The sequence below is a fragment of the Arachis ipaensis genome, chromosome B7 (genome assembly GCF_059453495.1).
Source record: "Arachis ipaensis isolate K30076 ecotype BB chromosome B7, ASM5945349v1, whole genome shotgun sequence".
Lineage (NCBI taxonomy): Eukaryota > Viridiplantae > Streptophyta > Magnoliopsida > Fabales > Fabaceae > Arachis > Arachis ipaensis.
In genome coordinates, this window is record NC_142442.1 from 135,795,857 (window position 1) to 135,806,143 (window position 10,287).

At 28.1% G+C, this 10,287-nt stretch overlaps 2 protein-coding genes across 2 annotated transcripts; both read left to right on the top strand.

The window, feature by feature from the left end:
* Window positions 1–1,260: 1,260 nt before the first annotated feature.
* Window positions 1,261–4,192, top strand: NPQ4 (Chlorophyll A-B binding family protein). Its single transcript, XM_088493235.1, has 4 exons — window positions 1,261–1,743; window positions 1,844–1,957; window positions 2,787–3,027; window positions 3,856–4,192. Exons 1-4 carry the CDS (start codon window positions 1,528–1,530, stop codon window positions 4,098–4,100), a joined length of 816 nt encoding a protein of 271 aa, XP_088349361.1. The 5' UTR covers window positions 1,261–1,527; the 3' UTR covers window positions 4,101–4,192.
* Window positions 4,193–8,152: 3,960 nt separating this feature from the next.
* Window positions 8,153–9,190, top strand: LOC107606056 (uncharacterized protein At4g08330, chloroplastic). Its single transcript, XM_016308023.3, has 2 exons — window positions 8,153–8,327; window positions 8,690–9,190. The coding sequence occupies exons 1-2, from the start codon at window positions 8,275–8,277 to the stop codon at window positions 9,078–9,080; spliced, it is 444 nt and encodes a 147-aa protein (XP_016163509.1). The 5' UTR covers window positions 8,153–8,274; the 3' UTR covers window positions 9,081–9,190.
* The last annotated feature ends 1,097 nt before the right edge of the window (window positions 9,191–10,287 follow it).

The following is a 10,287-nucleotide window of genomic DNA, read 5'->3' on the forward strand; positions in this document are numbered from 1 at the left end:
TGGAGTTTTCCAAACTCATCAACTATTATAATCGCAAACCAAAAAAAAAGTTCTACTATTATATTATTGTGAAAATATTCTATTCACAAATATATTATAACTATAACCATTAAAAATGATAAAACTGAAGCGTCCAATATTTATATATAATTTAATAAATAAAATTTATTAATTTTTATTCAATGAAGAATATTATTACTCTGATTTAGGGCAAAAAAAGATTATCAATAGTAAGAGTGTAAGACACATATGAACAGAATATTATATCACTGTATATTAACTTTTTTTTTTTTTTGGTCATACAAACATACTATACACTTACACTAACCTAGCCACCACTGCTAAGATTCAAACCTGGTGTGGCTTAATTTTGCCGGCTTAATTTTGCCACTGCATCGCATGTCTCAGTAGACTTAAATAGTTAAGACTTAAGACCATAAAAAAATGTCCAATTTCATTTTATATGATAAAAATGTGTTGGGCTCCGGCCTTAATGGAAGAGGAAAAAAAAGTTGTAAAATTTGGGCAACTAAAATGATATAACACATAATGAACAAAAACACATAGTAAAGCATCGTGTCCAAAAAACCAACTTGGGTTGGTCGAGTGGTCAGCTCACTCGTCCGCTTAAACAAGTGTCAGGAGTTCGAATCCCGCCTTGTGCATGCAGCAACTCATTGGCCAGCGACAGACCCTTAAATGGAGCTCAGATTCGCGACGGATTAGTCTTCAACCTGTCGGGTTGGGAGATACCGTTTGGGTAAACCAAAAAAAAAAAAGCATCGTGTCCAAAAAGAGAAATAACATAACAGATTTTTGTGTAGTAGGGAATATCCATAATCCATTGAAACGGTTGTGGTCGTGTCAAGTTATGATTTGTCAACTTCAGATTTCCTTGTCCACTTCTCCCTATCAACTGGGAGTTAGGTTAACTTGAAGTAGCTAGTGACTAGTGAGTTTAAATTGTGGAAGAATGAGACTGAGCCACACTTCAAAACAATCCACACATGTGTCCCTTTGTCCCTTACCTTCCAATTTAGATTTTAATCTCAACTGTGAAATAATATCAGATAAAATAGTGTAAAAATCATGAATTATCGATCATATTATTCTTAATTAAATTGTGGACTCTTCTTAAACTAAAGTTTATGACATTTTGCAACCAAGATCTGAGTGTACCGACCAAAGTTTGAGGTAGAAAATGAAAGGTCCCAAAAAATTAAGTTTATAAATTAGATAATACACCAATAATTTTGCATTATAATAGCTTAAATCAAAAAACATTATCACGATGAAAATATATGGTACATTTGATAGAGGAGACGTGGGCATTGTATTTGCCTGTCATCAATTCTTACACCATATCCACACCCTTGTTTTTAGATGCTATATTCCCATATATTTCTACTATGATATTTAGGTAAACTATTACTAACAAGTAAGAACATAGTAGATAGCATCATACTAAGGTTTCTCATCATCTATCTTTGTTTGTGTGGAAGGAAGCAAGCAATAATAATAACAATAATGATGGCTCAAACCATGTTGCTCATGTCTAGTGTCTCAACTACTTACTCCATGGATTTGAAGAAAGACACTTTGCTTCAACTTCAGAATCAAAGATTGAGGCCTAAATTCTCTCATCTCCCATTCAACCCAATTCCTTCTAATTCTCTCTCTTTTTCACCTCCTACATTCACAACTCTGGCACTCTTCAAATCCAAGACCAAAGCCCCTCCTAAGGTACACATGATGCATTCTTTTTCTCTTATTTTCTTATAATAACATTAATAAAGCTAAGAGTTTGTTTTTTCTTGAACTAATGAATTTAGTTTCCCTACAGGTTGTAAAGCCAAAGCCAAAGGTTGAAGATGGTATATTTGGAACTTCTGGAGGCTTTGGTTTTACTAAGCAGAACGAGCTCTTTGTTGGTCGTGTTGCCATGATTGGTTTTGCTGTGAGTATAAATCATTTATTTATTTATTTACGAAAAATACAGAAGACTAATTTCTAGGTGAGAAAGTCTAGGGGCAAGCAATTTTTGTGTTTTGTGACTATCATTTAACTATCAAAAGAAAAATAAGTGATTTTTCACCATTGGATGTAATCTCACACCATTAAAATCACTATTGATTGTCAATTGATGGTTACAAAATACAAAAGTTGCTGCCCCTAGCGCTCCTCTTTTTAGGTAGCTAACATTACTGAATTTTAAGATTTAGATTTATAATTTAGAATTTAAAATTAAAGATTTATAATTTAGAATTTAAATTTTAAAATAATTTCAAAAAAATTAACGAATATTAACCTTAAAAAAAATAGTTTCTTACATTATTTTTTATCGAGGAGTGTTAGGGGTCAACAGGTGTTGTTATTTGTAACAATTAATTAGTCATCATTAATATTTTTAATGATGTGAGATTACATCTAATAGTATAAGATTATTCACTTTTCTTTTGCTGGTAAAATTTTAGTAAAAGTACTACTCCCTAGACTTTTTATTCTTTATTTATTTATTTTAATCAATCTTCGGTAGTCTATAGTACTTTATATAGAAGACTTCACTTTCGTTGAGCAAAGTAAATTTACCTTGTTTTTACAATTTCCAAATTCACTATCAGATATGCTTTCTGGGTCAAAATAATTTTCAACTCAAACAAAATGATATGTTAAAAAAAAAAGTAAGATACTAGTTTCTCTGAATTGCCAATTATTTGATACTAAAAGAAGATTTTATAGAAAAAAGAATGGAATGTGATGACAAAAAAGGCACATAATTTGTGCAGGCATCAATTTTAGGAGAAGCAATTACTGGTAAAGGAATTTTAGCACAATTGAACTTGGAAACAGGGGTTCCAATTTATGAAGCTGAGCCTCTTCTCCTTTTCTTCATCCTTTTCACACTGCTTGGAGCCATTGGAGCACTTGGTGACCGTGGTAAATTCGTTGATGATGATGAACCTAACACTGGAGGTGTCATTCCTCCAGGCAAAGGCTTCAGATCAGCTCTTGGTCTCAAAGAAGGAGGTAACATAATTCTATAATTTAACATATTTAATTATTATGTGCTACCATATTTAACGTGTTTTACATTCTAAATTCATAAGAATTTGACCCTTTATCTGTTAATAGATACCAATGTGGGATTGATTATAGACATAGACACATAGTGACCTTAATTTCAAATTCTCGTAATAGAAGAACTGTATTTACAAAAATTAATTATTTATATAAAATATATATTGTAAATGACAATGAATTTCAATACACATATTTATACATAAATATATAGCGTTTGAATTTTGGTGTACACGAGTTGAATTTAAAAAGAAAAAGTATATGAAACAAACTCCAAATCAGTCAAAAATAGAATAACTTAATTAATTATAAATATAATAATTAATTTTATTTATTTATGATTTAAAATATTAGTTATTAAATGTTTCACCACATTCAAATTAGGAGAAAATACGTTCAGTATCGTTGCAATGTGAATCACGAAAACTGATTTAATTAATGGTTCTTATGAATTATAATTAGAGTTGATTTTAAAGATTATATTAACTAAATACAGGATAATTAATCTCACAGAGAGTATTGGAAAGTAGGTTTTTATTTTTTACATATAATTATGTGACAATCATGTTATGTGTATATTAAAATTAAAAATTAGTTACTAAATTAATTATCAGTATAATATATATATTAAAAATGAATTAAACAATACATGTATTTATATACAAATATGTTATGATGATTATTTTTATGCGCATAGCATTTTTGGTAATGTAAATGAAAATTGGTTAGATTGATTGAATTGTGATGAAAGTGGTTTGGTTGTTTTTGTATGAGTAGGTCCTTTGTTTGGATTCACCAAAGCAAACGAACTATTTGTTGGAAGATTGGCTCAATTGGGATTTGCATTCTCTTTAATTGGAGAGATTATTACAGGGAAAGGAGCACTAGCACAACTCAACATTGAGACAGGGGTACCCATCAATGAAATTGAACCCCTTGTGTTGTTCAATGTTGCTTTCTTCTTCATTGCTGCTCTCAATCCTGGAACTGGTAAATTTGTCACAGATGAAGAGGAAGACTAGGATGCCACTAACAACCTTATTTCTTGTACTTAGACAGAACAAAATTTGTATGATCTGTGCATTCATTTCTTGCCAAACAAACACTTCTATCACCATGCATCTCTATCTCCTTAAAAGTAGCACCGATCATACACTCCAATCTCCACATTTACATCATTAATATGTGAATATGCGAGTTTCAACCTTCAACATTTCACTGGGTAAAGTTTTCAACTAACATTAAATATGTAAAAACTTTAAAATAAATTTTTTATACAAAAATGCTAGAGTTATCAAAATTTATTATTTTTGACGATAAATTAGTTATTAACTCAATTTTTTTAGTTTAATTCTTTTAATTTAGTAATTTAACTATATATTTTATTCTATACTCTTAAATATTGATGACTAGCTCATAGTCAAAAATAATAAATTCTCATAAACATTTCTCATTTTTATATGCTTAAATAAATGTGATTAAAATAGTTGTTAGGCAAACCATTATTCCAATCCTGCCATGTGAGCTTTGGGCTATTGGCTTTTAGGTCATGGAACATTCTGATTAAAAATGATTGCAACTTCCTAGTTTCCGTAGTTCACGCGCGTTATTATGAGATACACATGTCAACAAATGATGGCTTTGGTTGTATTATATACTAGTGATGAAACTCTGAGACATAAAGATTCCTAAATATTCTAATTGCTTCATATTCGATAAACTAACACTAGAGTAGAGACTTAACAGCGAGGAATCGAGGGTTGAGGTGTCTAAATTATTCATGAAATATTGTAGTAGAAAACTCACCGGCCGTTGATTTCCTGATTTTTTTTTACTGAAATAAACTAAAAAAAGAAAAACTAAATAAAAGATCTTTTTAAATAGAGGAACAATCTTTTTTAAGATTCATTTAAACTCCTTTTAAGGTGAAGTAAGCTCCATATGAAAAAGTTGTAACTTCATCGTTATCTTTGTTATAATATCTGTCACCGTGTTTGTATCTTACATAATCAAACGAAAGTCAACACGCCAATTCCAATGCATGATATCTTTTATTTTGAGCACCAATTGATCAATAAATCCAAAACCATCTTGGTGATTAGTAATAAGATTAAATACTTTCACACAATTCGTCTCACAAATAACATCTCGTTGACCCACATCTCAATCTAAGAGATATCATCTCCAAATAGCAAATAATTCTCCTTGAAGAATATTATTACTCTCAATCATTTCCAAACACTCCCTTTGCCAACTCCCGTTACAATTTCTAATAACACAAGCAAAACCAACACTATCATCCGAACCAAGATAACTAGTATCACAATTAATCTTGAAAGTACTAATGGATAGAGGATTCCAAAAACCATTTAGAGTAGAGGGAAGGGACATACGTTGTAATTCAAAAATATTTCTAAACTCCTTTTCTAAAATTAATGCCAGACAAATCACTTTTTTCGGAGGCCAAGTTTCATGAGGATTAAAGATGTCATTATTTTTTGCTCACTATATCCACCAAAATCTCGAAAAGAACTTAAACGGATGCTCTCTGCTATAATACAAGAACCAATTTTTCAAATCCAAAGAATGACAGAAAAATGAGATACATGAGTTTGTGTATAAAGAGTTTTATTTTATCTATTTATAAATATGAAGTACAATGTCGTTAGCAAAATGAGAAACTATGGGTCTAATAATTTTTTATTCAAAGTAAGTATTATATATAATAAAAATTATAAATTCAATATATATAAATCCTTCAATTCTTTTTTTACCAATTTTTTAACTGGATAATTGCGTAAAAAAATATATCTATTGAGTACATCAAAATTAATTTCTTTTATTAATGACATAATCTTTTATAATTATTTTTATTGCATGATATATTTAATTATACTTTTATAAATACTAAAGTATTTATTAATTTACCTTTTGATTAATAAAAATATTATTTATATATTAAATCAGTTACTAATAAAGTTATCTACTAATATATTTATGTATAAATATATGTGTAATTTAATTTATTTTAAATATATATTTATATTCTAATATTTTTTATACTAATGATTAATTTTAGTATATACGTAACATGATTGTTTGATTAATTACATGTGTAATTATAATAAATTTGAGATTGATAAGTTGAGATGATAAATATTCTATTTTTTAAGTGAAAAATTATTTTTTTAGTTACATATACAAATCATTTTTTTTTATATTTAAAATTTAATTTTAATACATTGACAGTATCCAGGGACGGATCCATGTTGAAGGGAGTGGGGGCAAGTGCCCCCATTGAAATTTAAAAATTTGTTAACTAATATATAGTAATAAAATTTATTTGCCCCCATTATATAATTAAATTTGACCCCACTATAAATGAATTTCACTTATTAACTTCAATGATAAAAAAACAAATAATAATTCAAAATTTAAATAAATTTGTTACAATAACCTTTAAAAAGAAAGAGTAAAATAATTATAGATTTGTTATTTTATAATTGTGACTAATAAATAAATTTATAATTTGAAAAAATATATTTATATACTTAGTGAATATCATTGTTGTGCTGTGTATATATATTATATATATTTGATTATTTATTCAAAATAGAAGTAACTACCAATTTAATATCTAAAAGATTCAGACGCAGACAAAATAATTGTTAAATTATTTGAAAATTGTGATAAAAATAACTAATAAATATTATATTTATTAAAAGTGACAAAAAAATCATTTAATATTTAACAAATGACATATTCATTTAATCTAAATATTTGATAGTCAATAGAATTTCGCCTAATATTTTATTAGATTTGATTATAAATATATAAAATTATTCTGTTAAATTAATTTCAAATTAAATAGATTATCTTATTAAAATAATTTTAATATTAAATTAAAAATGACTAATAAAAATATTAATCTTATATTGACTATTAAATAAAAAATGGTTAAATAATAATAATAATAATAATAATAATAATAATAATAATAATAATAATAATAATAATAATAATAAAATAAGAAATCAAAATAATACTGTTTATTCGTTGGTGTTTTTTTTTAAGTTAACTTTAGTTTTTTTTGGATAACATCAGTTGAAAAAACTTTTTAAATATGAATAATATAAAGAATCAATTTTGTAATTGTATGAGAGATGAATTTTTAAATAATTATTTAACCGACATATATAAAAAGAAAGACATTTGATTGTATTGAGAATGAAAATATTATTTAATCTTTTCAATATATAAAACCTAAAAAAATGGAATTTTAATTTATATATTATTATTTAAATTATTCTTTTAGTATTTTAATTTGTTGATTAGATAATTTAAAGACTAATTATATTTTATAATAATAAAATATAATTATAAAAAATATTATCATATTATGTATATTTTGCCCCCACTCACAAAATTTTCTGGATCCGTCACTGATAGTATCAAAAATTTAGTAATTCAATCAAATTCATATATTTGAATATTTTTTAAATAACGAATTTATAAATTAATTAATTTTAAAGATATAATAATACATAATTGAATATTTGAATGTATGCATGAAAATTAAATTATTAGCTTTGTTTAAAAACTAAAAGTTACAAATTTAATCATGATTAATATTTTTTTTCTTATCAATTTTCAATTCAATCCTGCTACGTTATCAACAGAATTTCTGCCACCTCTTATTTATAATTGTATTTAATGGAAGTGTTTTTGTGGATGTGTCTAATAAAAATGTCTTTTTTATGGCTGCATTTAATAAAAGTGTCTTTATAAATATATTTTCTAGATGTATTTTTTTATATATGTGTTTAAGATATAATAATTAATTATTATTGATAATAAATTGGCAGATAATATATTAGTACTTTATATTTTTTCTTTTCAATTTTAGGTGATCTTTTTTCCTTCTTAAACCTGAGCCGTCCATCCATGTAGTATATCGCCATTTAGGAATTAGATTTAACACTTTGCGAAACAGCGTGGCGTTAGCGTCAACGTCAACGTCAACGTCGTGGTGTCGTCTACACGCTTTCTAGTTTCTTCTCTCTCGCTCTCTCTCTCTCCATATTCCATAGTAAACGGCACAAACACTAACTACCAACGAGTCCGTTTCCTTTTCGTTTTTCCTCATTTGTCTTGTGTCCTGCAAGTGCGGCCCTTCTTCTTCCTCTCAATCACAGCATGCCTTCTATTTCTGATGCTCGTTCCACTTCTCACAGGGATGTACGTTACAGGTTCTCTCTCTACCCCTCTCTCTGCTCGAATATTCTTTAATTTTACTTCAATCACAGATCCATCTGAATAATTAGATTCTTTTTGTTGCTATACAGTGATTAATCACTGATCATCGAGTCCCTTTTTGAAGCCACCCAGCCAAATTTTATATACTTCACTTGAAAACAGAACACTAATAACTCGCAACAATTCCGAATTTTGTTTAAGTGTGTTTGGATTAAAGTTTGCAAACGAAAATTTATATTAAATTAATTTTTTAAATTTAATTTTGATATCAAAATAAATTATAATAAAATAAATTATTACTCAAAATCACTTTATAATTGATTTTTATTTCTTCTTCTTTTTATGTCTATGGCAGCTGTGGTAGCTGCGGTTATGAGCTTAACCTATCTTCCTCGAACCGTGACATCTCAACAATCGGTTCAAAATATGGGAAATCCATAAAGCGAGGCATCATAACGTTCTCCAACATCGATGATGATAGATTTGGCCATGTCGATGAAATCGAGTGCGCCCCTAACTTATCTAAACTCTCATGGCGTTTGTTCCGCCGCAAAACCAAGCTTATTTGTCGCAAATGTTGCAACCACATTGGATACGCTTATAACACTTCATCTTCATCCATTCCTCTTGTCTCAGTTGGAGCTGCTGAATCCGAACCCTCAAGTTATACAAAGTACGAAATTCGAATCCGTGCATTACAACCTTCATCTTCTCAAGACAATAATGGAATCACCGTTGTTGCTTGAAACTTAATTTAATTTAATTTGTAGTCATTTGTTAATAACCGGCTATATACAAGAACAAACATAAAGTTGCAAGCTCATTAATGTAAATGGTGCAAATTTTTTTTATTTATGTTTTTGTGTTCCTTTTCTCTTCCACTAAATTTTATAAGGTGTTATTATATGAGAATTTAATATAGAGTGAATATCTGACTTTTTATTTGAATAATATAGTGCACCTAAATTATTTTGAAATTACAGATGAAGTCTAAAATGTTATTTATTAATACAAAGATTGAGAGGTTGAGATTGAGAGATAGAACTTAAGAGACAAAAAATTGAAATAAATTTTAGTATTGTATTTGGTATAAAGTGAGAGATAGAGACTGAAATAAGAATAAAATTCTAATTTAATTTACATAAAAAATAAAGTTGTAATTAATTAATTGAAATGTGATATTTTAGGTATAAAATGTTATTAAAGTTTTAGTCTCCGTCTCCAAAAATTTCAATCTTCTGTGTCTCTACTTTTTAGAAGTATTAAGATATTGAATCTCAATCTCCTAATTTTCATCCCAATACCTCTAAATAAATGTTATCTACTAGATGTGAAGGCCAAATAGTTGCAGGAACTAAAAATTCCCTCTTTGCAACTCAAATGCGGCTTCCTTTTTCTCCTTCTTTTTCCTCTAAAATCAGATTTTTCTTTGAACTTTTTTTTCTTTAGGCACAATTTCATCCTTCGTTCTTCCATCCACTTCACTAAACCATTGCTTTTTCTTTTTCGAACCAATTGCTTGCACCAATTTTATCCTTTTTTGTGTGTGAAAAAATTATTATTCTCTTTAATGTGAAATTATAGATTTTTAATGTAGGAGAACGGTTGAAGAGGATGTCGATATCGAACAGGTTACAGAACACCGACGATGTCTATAGTAGTATAGGTAACGGTGGCAGTGGGTTGAATTATATATTTTTTGGTTGGTTACGGTATCTAGGTTAAGGATTAATCCGTCGCGGATCTAAGCTCCATTTAAAGGTTTATCGCTGACTAATTGGTTGCTGCATGCACAAGGCAAAATTTGAATTCCCAACACTTGTTTAAGCAGATAAGTAAGCTGATTACTTGATTAATCTAAGTTAGTTAGAGTTGAATTATATTGAGGCATAAATGTTAGTCTCACTTCACTCACCTCCTCCCTGAATTCATGCCGCTTTTATTGAAAAAAGC

What these genes read in the sequence shown, in the direction of transcription:
- NPQ4 (XM_088493235.1), top strand. Translation starts at nt 1,528, where the DNA reads ATGATGGCTCAAACCATGTTGCTCATGTCTAGTGTCTCAACTACTTAC. An exon ending in AGACCAAAGCCCCTCCTAAG is followed by an intron (nt 1,744 to 1,843) that starts GTACACATGATG and finishes GTTTCCCTACAG; the next exon opens with GTTGTAAAGCCAAAGCCAAA. An exon ending in TTGCCATGATTGGTTTTGCT is followed by an intron (nt 1,958 to 2,786) that starts GTGAGTATAAAT and finishes TAATTTGTGCAG; the next exon opens with GCATCAATTTTAGGAGAAGC.
- LOC107606056 (XM_016308023.3), top strand. Translation starts at nt 8,275, where the DNA reads ATGCCTTCTATTTCTGATGCTCGTTCCACTTCTCACAGGGATGTACGT. An exon ending in CACAGGGATGTACGTTACAG is followed by an intron (nt 8,328 to 8,689) that starts GTTCTCTCTCTA and finishes TGTCTATGGCAG; the next exon opens with CTGTGGTAGCTGCGGTTATG.